Source organism: Neodiprion lecontei, chromosome 4 (assembly GCF_021901455.1).
Source record: "Neodiprion lecontei isolate iyNeoLeco1 chromosome 4, iyNeoLeco1.1, whole genome shotgun sequence".
Classification (NCBI taxonomy): Eukaryota; Metazoa; Arthropoda; class Insecta; order Hymenoptera; family Diprionidae; genus Neodiprion; species Neodiprion lecontei.
The window spans coordinates 1,191,015-1,207,981 of record NC_060263.1 but is presented as its reverse complement, the minus strand read 5'-3'; the positions used below and the strand labels follow the sequence as shown (position 1 = coordinate 1,207,981).

Below are 16,967 nucleotides of genomic sequence, written 5' to 3'. Positions count from 1 at the left end.
TACGAAATTTTGGACAATGTTCAAATTGCGAAACTAAATTTTTTTCTAAGAATGGATCGTTACTTCACAAACTTACGAATTTCAAACTCATCATACATCGCCCTCCTTTAACCTCATTCAATCATCTCTCTCCGTCTCTCTTTCTCATTCGTAATAATTTGTAAAATTACATCAATCCGGGAAGCGAAGCGTCGTGATAATAAACTTTGCTACATAAATTTTTCCTAGGAATTTTGTCCAACGGTCAAAACTTATCTCACATGTAGCTTTGCATAATTTACTCATACCCATATCTTATCGCAAGGAAACCGTCGAGTTGGTTTAATGCGATGGGTCAACTGGCTCTGGACACGATCCTTTAATGACGTGTGTTTTCTGCGAATAAGCCAATGTTTTGCCTAGGTTTGTGTGCAAGCGCCGAATACCGGGGCATAAAAGTGGTGTAAAAGGTGTAAAAGATGTTTGTATGCAGAAATACTCCGACGAGGAGATAAGACGACATTGTACACGTATCGTAACCCGTCATGCCTCGAGCTGACGGTGGTGAATCATTTTACTTATATACACGATTCCCAACGCAGGGAAGGCGAGGAGGAATCTTGTCGAGAATTTGCGAAACCGCACTCGAATCGTCGATTAGCGCGATTCTCGTTGCTCTGACGCATCCATCGGTTTCTCTAATAATGACCTGCACGTACACCATTGTAGGTGTACATATATATATATATATATATATACACATACATGCGGCAGGAATGCGAATGAAACTATCCGAGAACGTTAAAAAATGGTACGACTTAATCAGCGTCACTCTATCGAATGGTTTTCTTGCAATTTTGGGAGATACTTTTGAATGAAAAGCAATCGTGCAATTGGAAATGCATCGGAAAATTGAAGGAATAATTCATTTCCGAGAAAGTTAAACCTCTACACGTATACATGTTTTAGGTAAATTACAAGTTTTTTGGTTTGCCAATTACGAATCTGAAATCAGATTTTGAAAATTCAGCACGGCGAATCCAATCGGAGACCCCGAAAATCCCTGCATAAGGTTTTTTGACCGTATTCGATCAAATTTGAAATTTTTCTCCCGCCATATCGGATCCGCTATCTGGAATTTTTGAAATCTGATTTCAGATTCGTAATCAGCGATTCCGAAAACTACAGAGAAGGAAAATCGTACGAATTGACAAAATTTTCGTACTGTTTGTACCCGGGAGTTTGCTTATCATCGCCGTATTGAGGGAGGGTGGGAGGGTTGGATTTAGTTCTTCCATAGGCGTCGTTTCCGTTATTCCGCAAACTTACAATTAGTCACACTCCGCAGTCGACTTCAATTTCTCGGCCAGACGTAAGTCACGAAAAATTTTCAAGAGCAAATCTAGATCGATCAGAGTTGAAAAAAAAGTTTTCTCAAACGATTACAAGTGAGACTGTTCGGCGAATCATTATTTTAATTCAAACACCGACTGAGTACAAAAGAGTGAAAATTATTTATTTTTGTACAAGTTCTTTTTTGAAAAAATTACGGAGATTGGTGAGAAAAATCTGTTTTTTCCCCAAATACTTTGATCACTTGCGATCGGTCAGTGAATATAAATAACACAGTCTTTACGCGGTTGTAAAATCCACCTAATGTTAATAAAATAAAGTGAGATCGAGGTGAGAAATTCAGAGAAGAAGATAACCATCGTTAATTATAGTTTTTTATTTTTAATTTTAGTTTATTATAATTATATGTCAATTGAAATCTACGAAATTCCGTCACTTTTTTTTATTTTCTTTTTTTTTTTTTAATGATTATTATTTTTCTACTTCGCGATAGAAAATTTTTGTAAAATCACCAACCGAAAATACATCGGTCAAATGTGCGTTCGATACGCACGTACCTGTGCAATATGTTGCGTAATACGTACACACGTAACGCGTTGAATTAGGTTTTAAGATTATACTCGCGAATCGAAGAGCGAACTCGTGCGTAGCAAAAATCTGTGTTAAAACGATCGAACACAATACGGTTAAACTTGCGTAACCTGTAACCTATTATCGTATATACCTCTAGGTGTACGAATAATTACTGTACCTAATTCGAAAAACTCGTTTCGTAATAATTGCGTTATTTCGGAGGGCCTAAGGTGGTCCTTTTCTTGAGTGACAGGCGGCGGTACCTTGATACGTTAACAGTTTTAATACAAGGCCTCGTCAGATCTATGGTAGGATGCGATGCTGTTATATACACACATATATATAATATATATATATATATATATATATATATATATATATATATATAGAGAGAGAGAGAGAGAGAGAGAGAGAGTAAGCGAGTCAAGTGGTTTGCGGGATAAACTAGGCCGTGCTGTACGATGCAGAAACGGCCAACGATTGATTCGAAATTCTGATCCCATACGATCAGTGCTTTGTACCTCATCATCTCTCCCCCTAAATTTAAAGGCGATTATTTTCCCTTGTCATTTATTTATTTATTTTTTTTTTCCATTCTCTCTATCTCTCCATTTATTATACAACTTAACGGGATAAACTGCACGTACAATGTTGAGATAGTAAATAATAACAAAGAAACAAACATGTTTATACATATTTTGAAGAGTCAACTTCTTTTAAAATTGCACAATAACTGTTTTGCTAACGTTACGATGCCGATGTAAAGGATAAAAAAATGTAAAAAAAAATTAGCATAAGCGCGTTGCTTAGTTTTAGTCCGCTATAACGTGTTGAAAAAAGAAATCAAGTCCGAGATATCGATCCGGGCTCTCGTACCTTCCTCGTTTCGAAAACGTTCGTATCGCTTTCGCTAATTTCGTTTCGTCGAAGCGTTTTTTCTTCCTCTCCGGCAAGCAGGTTCGTCTCCTCGTCGCCTCGTCTTTTCGCCTTTTCGTCTTGACGCAGCTACCTTTATAGAATCACAGCTTCGCGCCGCCACCCCGGGTCGTTGACTTCCGTCCGATCCGTCTATTTCATCTCTCTTTATCACCTCCGCCTCCCTTCTTCGGTCTCACACGCCAACTAGCTAAGGGTCAAGTCGTTGAGACTGAGCGATCATCGTCTCTTAATTCTAAAAAAGAATCGGGAATTGAAAATAATAAAAGAATGTAAAGAATGTTCCCTCCTTTCACCGGGTATCGTAAATTTCTATTTACTTTTACCTAGTTTTCTTTTTTAAACTATCTATTTAGTGTAATCTATGTATGAAAAATATGGATTTTCGGTATTCAACCATTTTACGATTTATGCTATTCAACGAATAATAATGCGACGTCGATTTATTATTTACATTTTATAATATACGTACGTAGGTGCGGAATTTGAACAAATTTTTTTTAATCTTGTATAATATTTATACGATAAATCTTTACGTGTATATGTATATGTATATATTGGGCTGTTAAAAAAAAAAAAAAAAAAATTCCAAAAGTACCATTTAGGTATAAAAATACGTCTGTTATAATTTGAACTTTTAATATTTACATTAAGAGGTTGCGCATCGCAATTTTTTATTTATCGTGATAATAACATGCGAAAAATAGGTTTTGTTCCTTCTGATTTTTATAACTGGCTAACGATGCGTCGGACAGAAAATTGACAGACATATTTGTTGAGAGAATTGAACGTTCTTAAGGTTCTTAAATAGCTTTTGAATTTTTTTTTTTTTTTTTTTTTGCTACAAAGAGGAAAAAAGCATTCTACGCGATTATTTATCATAGAACGATACGATATTACATCGATTATCAATCATCAGCGCATTTTATTTTCGCCATTCGTTTCTCGACGATTTTCAACCTGTCGAGTTCGTAACGAGAGGAAAATTTTTGTTTCTCTTATTTTTCCACCGCTGGTTTTTTTTCTGTAAAACATACCTATACGTCCGGCGTTACATTGTACGCGGGTGTGTATAATAATACCGAAGTATACAGGGATACTTTGATTTTATCGCGGTACTGATTTACTACTCAGCAGCGCGGCGAAGCGGCAGAAATTCCCGCGAAACAGCTGTCACGATATTCTTACGCGTGGAATTTCTCTCTTCTTTTTCCTTTTCATTTTCATTTTCATTTTCCTTCTCATTCTCCTTTTTGCCCCCCAACACTCGACAGCCAGCCAGGAATGTTTCTGGTGGGTTTAGAATTTCGCGCCAAAAATATCTCGCACCTATAACACTGCGCGTATACATTTTATTTATCAGTATTTCATACAAATATACATAGGTATGATGTGTTGACGAATTTTCGGAAAGAAATTGGTGCATTTTTAGGGGCAGCCGCGGTGGAAAGCCGTAAATTATTTTTTTTCCGAAATACCCTGATCCATCTGATTGTACAAACGCGCGCACGCACACATGTGTAAATAAATACTTGCTGTCCCGCAGGATTAATTATTTATACGCATCATTTTTTTTTTTTTTTCAACGCAGCTTTGCATCCGCCGTATTCGTTTATTGATTAAAAATGATTACGAGTGAATTATTAATGCCTAAAGTTTATAATACTTGGAAGGAAGGGTGATTATAAATAACGTACAAATCGACACGGCTTATTTATAACGTATAATAATATACGACGTAATTTAAGAGACAGAAGTTTGCAAAGTTCGTCGCGGACCGGCTGTGGCTGAAAATTTTTGGCCACTTACCAATAACGTATATAACATCGTTACAGACGTAGGTACATCCGTACGTGCATACGTAAGTATGGATTATTGCACAACAATTCACACATAGGTTATTACAGGTCTAACAACGTACGCGAAACGTGAATACATTCACTTTCCTGACATCCAAAAAAGTTTTCTACCCTTGCTAATTCTTGTTCAAAAATTATTTTTTTTCTCCACAACGGTAATTCGTTACAATATATATCTAGTACGTACAGACTCGACTCAGCGAGTGCGTATTTTTTACTGCAGTTGACCAAGATTTTTCAAAAATTCTTGTGCTTACCGTAGTTATAATCCGTCTGCGTAAAACTCAAAACGTAAAGACACGCGGTCATCAGACGCGTATAATTCGCGCATACCGGTTTAACAGGGAATCAGGCGGATTTTCACGACAACATTGCGGTCATCTGCCAACAGCGGTTAACCGCTCGATCCACCCTCGACGTCTGGCTCTCTGACGTATCGGTGGATTTATTATAAACCGAAGAAAAAGGGTATATCGTTGTGTTTCGAAGGAAAGAGAACTCGACTTTTCTACGCGCGGTTTGAACGAATTTATAAATCTTTCTCAAGTACAAATTGGGTGTCTTGGATATCGTATGTTGAAATTTTCACACGACGACACTTGCCGTGAATGATCGTTGACGAAAATTCCGTAAGTCGCAACGAGACGACTTGGCAAAGTATGATTCGGAAACTGTGAACAAAGAAAAAAGTATACCGATACAGTCGTACAACAATCAGTCGAATCGAAATTCTAATATCGGGTTACTTGTTGTTATTATCTATTATCGTATTTATTACATGAATTATTATTGCATATAAATTGACCGATACGGTGTGATCGTGATTGAAAAATTCACCAGCAGGTCAACGTTCCTCCCGGTCAATTGCACGAAAATGCAAGATCTGAAATGCGTAAAACACGCATGAGTAAATAAATATCGCGAATTATTATAAACGGAGGGAGACGATAAATCCTCCTCCCTGTTCAATTTATATAATGTCAGAGCGCCGCGGTGGCGAATCGGGTGGTGAAAATGTCACGAAGGCCAGTTCGACCTTTCGTAATACGATATACGTACAGAGAAGGTCCGAAACCGCCCACGTAATCCGTGACGTCATGCCCCGATAACGTACGTATTAATACGCGTAACGTCGACGAATGAAGGGTGAAAATTACGCGTAGGGTGTATTCCACGGAAAATTAGCGGTCCACGCGTACCTCACCATTTTCGATTTTCATCATCATTCGGTACGGGCGTTGTTACCGATTCAAAAAAAGGGTCTCGGAATTTTTTTACAAACTTTTTTCTCAGCTACCGGTGAAATTTGGGAACAAAATCGAAAAATCGATTCCGAAAACGCCGTGTTTTAAAATGTAAAACAAATTCGCACAGATTCCATCATTTGAAATGTGATTTTCTAAGCGCCACGCGATAATGAGATCTCAATATTTAGCAATTTTTTTTTTTTTCGCAAGCTTTTATTTTTCCATGTCAGACTGGATTTTTTTTTTTTTTTTTTTTTTTTTTTTTTCTACACACATCATTTTTATTTATATGTGTATTTCATACATATTGCGTATACATAACTTGTGTCTTAATTAATTACCATTGTTATACATTAATCAATTGCAACAAGGATTGTTTTGATAATATTTGTATTTATTCTTATTTTCACAGATCGAGGTACAATGGCGGACAGTCCGAACGCTTCTCCGCAGGTGCACGTGGTGAGTGAAAATAATAACAATAACAACAACAACAATAATAATAATAATAATAATAATGCAAAGAAAATAAAAACTTTAACCAAAAGCTGAAAAAAAAACAACAGCGATGTATAATTTGTCATGTGGAAAAAAGTGCAAGCGTGTGTAACAGGACGCGAATGAATAATGACTTGTAATTATTTCGCACAAGCGTTAAACGTTAATTTAATACGGTAACAAAATTTTAAATAATCATCCCCCCCTCCCCTCGGTAAGGAATAGATAATGGGAAGGCGGGAAATTTATATAATCGTCGTTAAATTCGTGGGGGATTTATCGTACATGTAGTGTAGTATACGTGCACTTGGTTATTTATAAGGCGTGTGTGTGTGTGTGTGAGACTGCCGTGAATAAGGGAGATGCGAAGACAGAAATCCTTGTCGCGTTGTACGGTTTAAACTTCCCCCCCTCTCTCTCTCTCTCTTTCTCTCTTTCTCTCTTTCTCTCTTTCTCTCTTTCTCTCCCGAAACGGCTTGCGGCAGTGCAGCAGGTCTTCTCCGTTCCATCGGACAGATATAAACGTAATTATCCGTTAGTTCCCACCTACTTGCTACTTACCTACTTCTTCTTCTTCGCTTTGCCGTCTCTCTATATTATACCTATAAATATACGTACGCAGACACGACGTTGTTATACATCTCGACACTCACTTTATTATATCAAACCGTTTTACACGACGTGCGTCGTTTGATCCGCACCTCGTTATAATTCTCGTTATATTTCCACATCGTCTATTACATTACATGCATTATACGTATACGTTTACGTTATATATAGTCTGTCGTAATAAAAAATTATAAAAATCGAAGGGGGCGAGGTGCATGGGTTGCAAATTTCACGTGGAATGCCCCATATACGTATATACGTATATGTGTATGTATATAAATTATACGCTCTCTGCAAACTGGCGAAAGTTGTAAATGATTCGACTTTTACTTCGACTTCGATTATATGCGAGCAATTATTGTACGATCTATATTATTTGAAACTAGTCAATTGCGTTTCCGTTTCAGGTTTATCGTAGACGATCGGTACGTCATCGTGTAACGAAAAACAAAACCAAACGAGATGGAAATCGTGTGAAATACGATATATTTACTATTTAACTTGGTAAACGTTTGATTGTATCGTTTTTATAGAAAAGGTCAAAGTCTTGGTTTGTTTTTCAAACTAATTGGAAACTCGGTAACTCGGGAATGAAAAAATACGTAACGAGAACATCTCGGCTTCATCGACTCTTTGTTATCAAACGCAAGATATTCCCCAAGATATTCTTCGATTTGGTAAATCTAATTAGGGAAAAAGAAAAAGAAACAAATGAAGTAAAAAATCATTCGCGATAATCTCTCGAGGCGGAAACGTGCGATTTCCAATTATTGACGTCAGAGTTGAATCGTGGAAGGGTTGGAGGGGTGAAAAAATTCGTCAGAATTGCCCTATAAGCGATAGTTTCGGTTAGTCGAGTCGAAGGTGCGTTACTTCGTCGCCTAGACGAGACGAGGTGATAAAAACTCGTTGGAAAGTTGCGAGCAAGGGAAAGTTTGCACACGTATAAATTCAATCATGTTACATTATGGTGGTTCACGTATACAGGCATGACAATGAAATGATAACTTGGCGATGATATTGTCAGATTTAATTCCGGTGTAAGGGAAATGAATGATCGTATCGTTGAAGTAGTTGCGGGTTATTGCGAAAGTCAATGTTTTAATAAATAATCGTCGTTTTGCTATTTTGGGATTATCGAAGATGAAGTAAAACCTGACGAAGCAAAACGTTGTATTTCGTCACGATACAACACGGATCAGCAAAAAAATATTTTATTTCAGCTGCACGGGATGTTTTTCGTAAATATTTATGTTTCCGTGTAAAATGACTTACAATTCCCTACATCACGTACGGTCTTTTGCAGAACACGAGGTGTTTGTGTGAAAAAAAGCATAACGCAACGAAAAAACCATCAGTTCCTTACAACGAATTAAACAGCAGTTCTTATAAAATCAGACCAATAGTATCTTCACGAAATGTACTCAACATTCCGTTTCTATTCTTTTTTGCTTATGAAGCCTCTTCTTCTTCTCTTTCTCTTCTCCTCTCAAGAATAGGATAACCAGATTTCGAGTCAAAAACGGGGGCTTCACTCCAAATGAAACTACAAACACGAGTTTGAGAAAAAAACCTGGCGCGATGAAAATCGTTGAGTATATTTCCCAGTTTCGGTGAGTAAAAGTTCGTGAAATAATCTCTGCAGTTTTTTGGTTGCAGACCTATGTAACAAGCAATTCGTTGCAAGAGTCGAGCTCGCGATAAATTGATCGACGTCAGAGTTGTTTTTTTCTTTTTACTTTACACCGATCAATTCTCTTGGATCTTTAAATCCTCCTCAAGATAAATCTGCGAAGGGCACTTGAACTCGAGATGCTGCTGCTGCTGTTGCCGCTGTTGCCGCTGCACTGAGATGCTTGAGACGTGCATCAGAAATGACGCGTCGCGACGCCGCCCGGATCGATAAAACTAGTGCAGCAGACTTGCTGCAGCCGCCGCTGCAGCATCGTCTTGAAATCCGTTTACGTATGTGCCGATAACTGCTCGAGCAAAAATTAAAGTCGAAAAAATTGGCAAAAATTCGCATTTCAGTTTCTGTATATATATATATATGTATATTTTAATGATTATTTATCGCGAGACTTACGTTAGAAACGTTATATTAAAGAAATATTCGGAAAAAGATTAACAATTTACCGATTTTTGGATTACTTCAAAGGAACTAAACTTTTGAACTATAAGAAATATCTTGTTTTGCTTTACGGTTTGATGAATTTCATAAAATTTAAAATTTTTGCGATATTACGATTTTTCGCTTAACAAATATCGTTGTGATAACGTTACTAACGACAGAGGGAAAGCAATTCTCGAACCGAAGAAATAGGTTTTTTTGAAGTCCATCTAACTTCAATCTGGTATCCCTTATTGGTTCCAAATACGATAAATTCAATTCACCAATTTCGAATTAGACAGTCTGTCAAAATGATTTACAATTAGTCTAACGAATTATTTCGCGATCGAGTCAAGCATCGATTAGAGCGAACTTTTTCATCTAATTCCGAAATTTGGTTAGCTGAATATCATTTCATTGAAGTTTATGCGTTGAACCTCCATGTCGCAGGTTCGTTGACAGAAACGATTAGGTACTTCGATTAAAACGAATCTAGCCAACGACACGTTCGCATCGATCGAATGCCGTACTTTGTTGATCTGACCGGAGCTTCTTTGACGTAAATAATTCTTTCCTGAGGTGAACCTGAGGTTCTAGTGAGCGTTAGTGCTACTATCTGAGAAAAAATTCACATCGTCATACCAGGTACGTGATACAGACAATCGCATTTCTTAGAAATAAAAAGAAAAGGTCGAATTTCTAGGATGTGCAATTCGTCGAGATTGGTTGGTACGATGATGTGAATTTTTTCTCAGACAGTAGCAGCAATACTCACTGAATCTTCGCAATTACAGATGGATTCGAACATCGTCACGCTTACAATAAAATATATGCTGAGAGTGTGTCCGAAACTCGTGTATTTTAAATGGTGATATCCATCCATTTACAGGCACGGGTTAGAATTGATATAAAAATCTGAAAGAATCAGGAAATTGTTTTTTAATTATTTATAGTTGATTTGGGGGGTGGTCTGAAAAAAAATCATCAACACTCACCCTAATATACACGCATATAATATAAAGAGCTTTGAAGAGGCGAAGACGGAAGGAGGAAAACGAATCTGGGCGATCCTCGCGTCTGACGAGACGCACTCGACAAGCAGCAGCAACGTCGCAAGAAGAATAATAAGAAAAAGAAAAATACGCGACTGATCTAACCCTAAAGCCAGCGAACCCAACCTCGGTGGTCCGACCCGACAACCGATCGCGGCAAGTCTGACGGTTCTCCGGAATTTATCACCGTAGAGTTCGCCGCTTCTTCTATATTTCCCCGACTCTACGGCTACGACCGACCGCATCACTCCGACTGCTGTTATGCATCACCCAGCCTCGTATAACGGGCTTTACGTACGTACGTACCGTACCTACGTTACGTTACGTTACGTGTCTAGATCTATATATATATATATATATCACTTATCGCGTCTGCATTTCTCCGCTGCCAACTACCGCCAACTCGTATGTACGCGTATGAAACAAGAATTACCGAAAATAATAATCTATTTTTGAATAATTCGATTATTCTTTCCCGATTAATTGAGTGTAATCGATTGTTTTTCAAATTCGACTTTATTCGACTATTATCACTCTCTTAGGTACTGAATAACTATTTGATATAAAAGTAAAAGATTAATGAATATTTTTACCTGAAATTGAAGTATATTTTTAATGAAACTATCAATTATAAACAAACTTTTCCGCCATTAAGATTGCGTACTCAAATTTATGATATTTTGATTTCAAATGCACAGTTTCGCAAAAATACAAAATAATCTATTAATCGATTCATTTTTATTGATTCAATCGAGTCGTGTTAGTTTATTTTTTCTTGACTCGATCAATCGATGCATCGATTATTTTTAGTTCAGTGGCCATCGTTAGTATGAAATTTGCGTGTGCAGGACTTGAGAATTTTTTTTTTTTATCTCATTACTTGTTAAATGAAAAATTAAACGAATCCGAATAGAACAATTGAAACGGTCAATTTTTCGCTTTATTTTATTTCAAATATTGTCGCGGTGAAGCTTTAATTGTCGAAATAAATTATAATAATTACGACTATACGAACATGGCGTTGTTGAGCCATTTGCATACTTATTTAAAAATTGAAAATGGCAGAGCAAACTTGACTTTTTTGCGATTTTTATACAGTATACCACGTAACGTAATTTTCTACAGTATTTCAGAACTTTTTTTTGCTCTCTTTTATCTGCGGGAATTGCGTATTATATTATTTTACGATCAACGTAGTCTGCACGTTCCATTTGTGTATTTTTGTATTACATGAAATTTTAAACTCGATTTCGAAATTACATTTGTGCCATTGAACAGTATGCAGGAGTTGCTTCGAGCCTGCAAGTATTTCTACTTTTTTTTTTTGTTTTAAAGCGGTTTATCTTGCCTCATTTCCGTCTTTACAACTTGTGTAATAAATGCTCGCGGTACGCGGTGTTGCGGAAATCTTCTTGCGTCTTTTTTTTTTTTGTTTTTTTTTTGTTTTTTTATGCAGGAAACGAGTTTTTTTTTCGCCTTCGCTGATTCTGGAATCAGGACCGCTTTTTATCGCCTCTCGCCGCTTTGTTCTTCGTTTCTTTCAGCTCTTGCGCGCGGCTGTTCGTTAGAACACGATGTATTATCATTATTATTATTTGTATAAATAATGATTTTAAGTTTTTATAGGGGGAGTAGAACGACTTGGAAAAAAAATGGATTTTCGACAATACAGAATTTCCGCGTCATTGGATACCGAGAATTTTTACCGTTCGGCGAGTTTGTTATTAATAAAAAATCTTTCATCGTCGATAAATGTTTGAAATTTGACTTGCTTCATCTGTCTCATCGTCATCTACTCTATCATTGTCGGTGACATTTTTTTTATCTTCGATTTTTCGCCCTCTTCTCCTACCTCTATGGAATTTATACCCATTATCATCGTATACGCGCAATAATTTAAGTTACCTTGTTTTCATTTATAAAATGTATTATATTTGATTCTTTTTCGTACAATCGATTTCTCTGAAAAGATACGCTTGTCGCGCATTAGGCGGGACATTTTTATGATGTATATGTATACATATGTACGAGTATATTTGCCGGGTCGTTTGGAGCATTGAAATTCTTGGCTCAATTTAAAGTTATTGCTTTATACACCACGACCACCATCACCGCCGGCTCTACTTCTGCGGGTTTGTTACGGTCGAATTCCGTCAATCACGCGTGTAAATCATACCGACTCTAAATATCCAATTTATTTCTAAGTCAAACTCCAATTGTACGACGACCGTCAAAATACGTCGCCATTTCTCACACAGTGTCGTGTGTAATTCAATCTCTGTCGCAATTTACGGGCATTAAAAAAGTACCACGATTTTAAATGGACTCGACACGACTTTCATATTTTTTTATCATCATTTAGGTATCTTATCATTCGGTTCTTTCTGCGATAGAGACAAAAAATTCTCGATTCGTCTTTGTTCTCGTCTAAAAGCCAAGCGCCTGGCATCAGGCAACCTCTGTTGCAGCGCCGTAAAATCGGTTGCCATCGAGCAGGCGGTCGTCGAAACATTTCAATGTTGGTATTGAAGAAATCTTATTTATCTATAAATCTTCTCGCCGATTGGATGTCTCCCATAAATTCATTACACTTACGTACAATTTCTATTCATCGTCAGGGTTTCGGCGAAATTTAGATATCGATAGGTGATTAATGCTCGTATAAATGCGAATGGACATTTTCTTTCATTTCAATTCTTAATCGTAAAACAAGCTTGCCGAATATTTTCTGTAAGTATAATGATAAATTGTTTGCATTTGTCGCGATTCTTTTTACTAGATTTTGTTTCCTTCTTTCTTCTCCTTTTTTTTTTAAACTGTTATGTTATAAATAATACAGAATGATTGAATGAGAAAAAACTGGTGTTGCAGTTCTTTTATTTTCTTTCCTTCTTTCTTTGCTTAATTTTTTTTCTCAGTCACTAACCGCGAGTTGGTTATAATTTTCGCTAACTGCAGGATGTTTCCTTGAGTAGGCTTGCGGTGATTTTTCGCAAACAAAAGTCGCGAGCTTGCACTCAAGCTCGATGGAAATGTATAATGCGGTTTACCGCAAGTTAAGAAGAAAATTACGCCTTTAGCACAAATCATTTCATTCGTGTACGATGCGTACGTATGTGTGTACATTAGGATGTTCCAAAGAAAAAAAAAATGTTTTTTTTATCTTCCAAACGCGCATCAAAGTTTTGTTAGAGCTTCTCAAACAGAATATCTCAACCAAATATGAGCTCTTAATATTGATATTCAGAGGTATCTATTTTTTTTTTTTTCATTTTTCATTTAAATAACACACGACAAAAGATGGGAAAATTTTTGATTTTCTTCTTTTCGTAAACGGTTTGACTTGTAAACTATCTATAAATACAGATTCTTTTAGCAAACTTCACGCAATATAAAATAATACTGAGACAGAGAATTTTCCTAACTCCAACCGATTAAGCTATATTTAAGAGGACTCAATATTTGTAGACGAATATCTCTAAATCGCTTATAGTTGGGAAAATCCTATCTCACTACTATTTTATAAGGCGTGAAATTTCCTGTAAGACTTTGTATTCAGATGGTTTATAAGTCATGCCGTTTACGATCAGAATAAAAAATTCAAAATCTTTCCGTTTCTTTTTCCACGTATTATTTGAATGAAAGATTGATAAAACAAAACAGACACCGTTGCGTATCAATATCAAGAGCTTATATTTTGACGAGATAATACATTTGAGAAGCTCTAGCGGAATTTTTATGCGCGTAGGAAGAATAAAAGTAATTTTTTTTTTCATGCAAAGTACGCCGATGCCTGTTGCTGGCTTTTCGCTTCGCCCTAGTTGAAATGATTCGGAAACTCGTGCGATGCATGATGTATATTGTACAAGTACCTAACTCGTACACCCGCCATTCCACCCCGAATACATACGTCGGTCGTATTATAAATAGATACGGCTTGGCAAGCCCCGCGGTATTTTACCCGTCGTTAAAACCCGGAAATAAGTTGTTTAATTCAAACAAACATTTATTATATTTGTATGCACAGTGTTACGTATTATAGGTTCATGCATATTTTCTCAGCGTCGGCGGACAGTTTATTACACTCCGATATGCGATGATGATGAGGATGATCCTGATGATTTATCGGGGAATATAGTATCTCTGACATGTTGTTGAAATTTTTCATTTAAAACATTTATCATTTGTCGGAATGACTAATGTGATTTTTTACGCTTGCGCGTATTACGGCGTATACAATATTGGGAATACGAAAGAAAGATATCGTGTTGTGAATTTCGCAAAACATCAGGCCGAAGTTTGTAAGGTTGTCGTATAGGATGCATCTTTTGAAAAAGTCGTCATTTTGCAACATTGGGATTACTTGAAATTTACAAACTCAGATTTAGTAAATTCAACTTTTATCAGGTATTCTAAAGTTGAAAGATAGTCATTTTTGTTGAAACGTTTCGAATACGTTAACGTTACTAACTTCAGCACCGTCATAAAACACCATCTCCGTGTTGCTGTACGTGCGTAATGTTCTTAAAATTCAATCATTACATATCTGAACTTACATAAACTTCTGTAAACCAACATTATACACATAATATATCCAGCACATGACACAAACTTGTGTAATTCATTAAGGTTTATTATTTTGATAAGAAAATAAACAACTACGTAATATTTATATTTTAAACGAACAGATTATTATGTTACACATTCATTTTAAATACTAGCGAAAAGGTTTTCAATCTGTCGAATAAAATTAGTTTGTATCGTATTTTATTCCTTTTTTCGATCCGATTAAAAAAATAATACCGTTCTATGGGATATTCGGTGCGGTATGAAATCGTCGTCGCGTTTTCTTCCTGCAGCAGCTGCATCGGTGATATTTACTTTCGTACAAGATTGAACGTTTGTCGTAATGACGGATGATGCATCGATGTGTGATACACGTATATGCGTATGTACGTAACGTGTAAAGGTAAACGAATGAAACGGCTCTGTTAACACAGTGTTCAAGGCTGCTCGACGACTCGACGGGGAAAATAAACGAGGTATAGGTCAAGGAATCCCATCACGTTGTTGCAAACGCTTGTGTACATATATACATACACATACATACGTCTATGGTAAAAATGTAATTCGCTTCCGGCGGTTTTCTCATTATACATATGTATACCTGATATCCTATTTTTCTTCTATTTCGTCAAGCATCAGCGTGTCTGTACCAAACCTTTTATTTTGCATGCAGTGTATCAATATCGATCGCATTATGTACTACGATTCTCGTTCCATACGTCGATCAGCATGGAAAACCTGAAAAACCAGTAAATGTCAGGGTATATTTAAAAGGGGTCATGGAAAACTTGGAATTTTTTATTTGGTCGTGGAAAAAAATTGAAAATATGGGTTTTCTATCATGGGAATTAGAGATGATTTTTAGCGCTAGGAAAAGTTTACTCTCTTTTTTTTTTAACTCGCTTTTTTTTTTTGTACATTATTTTTATTGATACATAAAAATATTAATACCATTTTATGTAACGATCGTTATTTTTTTCTTCTGTTTCAGGTAAGTGATGATCGTGCATATTCTATCTTGTTCCACATCCACGCTTCTATGCTTACGGTCAGATATGATTACGATAATTTGAATATATGTTTTACGCAACGATCTATGAAGAATTTACACGTTTCACGTAAAAATAACAATGTCGAAAGGTGAAGAATAGCGGATTGCCCTTTCTACGTCTCTCTGAATTCTTATCGATTCTACCATTTTGCGATCGGAAGCGAGTCTGACAACGAGACCGACCATGCGCTTGCTATATGCACGAGTTTTCTTCTTCCCTTGAGGGTTCTATCGGTAAGGTGCGGTACAGGGTGTGCATACGAGACTGGATTACGTCGACGTCGACGCGAGTGAGTCACGATCGAGAAACGTCGCGGCGCGGGCGTCGCTTTGGGACGACGAGCTGATTCACCCGGTGACAACCCTCAGGCTCTAAAGGGGAGACCCTGAACCCTACTTCGTATAACGAATTTATTTTTCGACCTGGGTATCTTGTCTCTCCTCCGTAACGTACCCGATATATTGAAGTTACAGCGCGTGCCTCGCGATTCTTGGACGATGTTGTCTGTTATCCACGTTCCGCTGCATACCGTATATGTATATTAGGGTGATCCTTACTTAGGGTGTTGATGATTTTTTTTCAGACCACCCCCCAAATCAACTATAAATAATTAAAAAACAATTTCCTGATTCTTTCAGATTTTTATATCAATTCTAACCCGCGCCTGTAAATGGATGGATATCACCATTTAAAATACACGAGTTTCGGACACACTCTCAGCATATATTTTATTGTAAGCGTGACGATGTTCGAATCCATCTGTAACTGCGAAGATTCAGTGAGTATTGCTGCTACTGTCTGAGAAAAAATTCACATCATCGTACCAACCAATCTCGACGAATTGCACACCCTAGAAATTCGACCTTTTCTTTTTATTTCTAATAAATGCGATTGTCTGTATCACCTACCTGGTATGACGATGTGAATTTTTTCTCAGATAGTAGCACCCATGCTCACTAGAATCTCACGTTCATGGATTTGTTCGAACATTATCGCTCTTACAGTAAAATATATACTAAGAACGTGTCCGAAACTCGTGTGTTTTAAATTGGGAAATCCTTCCTCTTACAGGCACGGGTTACGGTTGATATAAATATCTGAAAAAAATTGTGAATTTTTTTTCAATTATTTAC

At 36.8% G+C, this 16,967-nt stretch overlaps 1 protein-coding gene and 1 long non-coding RNA gene across 14 annotated transcripts in view; one reads left to right on the top strand and one right to left on the bottom strand.

Annotated features, from left to right (window-relative positions):
• LOC107217391 (rho GTPase-activating protein 21) overlaps positions 1–16,967 on the top strand; it is a 99,348-nt gene that overhangs the window by 16,109 nt on the left and 66,272 nt on the right. For all 12 annotated transcript variants that reach the window (XM_015654896.2, XM_046738894.1, XM_046738897.1 and 9 more), the window contains exon 2: positions 6,360–6,409. In XM_015654896.2, the coding sequence (XP_015510382.2) occupies positions 6,371–6,409 (39 nt within the window). In that variant the 5' untranslated portion in view covers positions 6,360–6,370. The remainder of the gene's footprint in view (positions 1–6,359; positions 6,410–16,967) is intronic.
• On the bottom strand, positions 2,541–10,443 carry LOC124294219. 2 transcript variants are annotated; one of them, XR_006904164.1, is made up of 3 exons: positions 10,160–10,443; positions 9,940–10,079; positions 2,541–3,076 (listed from the first exon to the last, which is right to left on the bottom strand). It is a non-coding gene; the product is annotated as an uncharacterized LOC124294219 (long non-coding RNA). The 2 variants fall into 2 exon arrangements; XR_006904165.1 differs by lacking the exon at positions 2,541–3,076 and adding an exon at positions 6,532–9,033.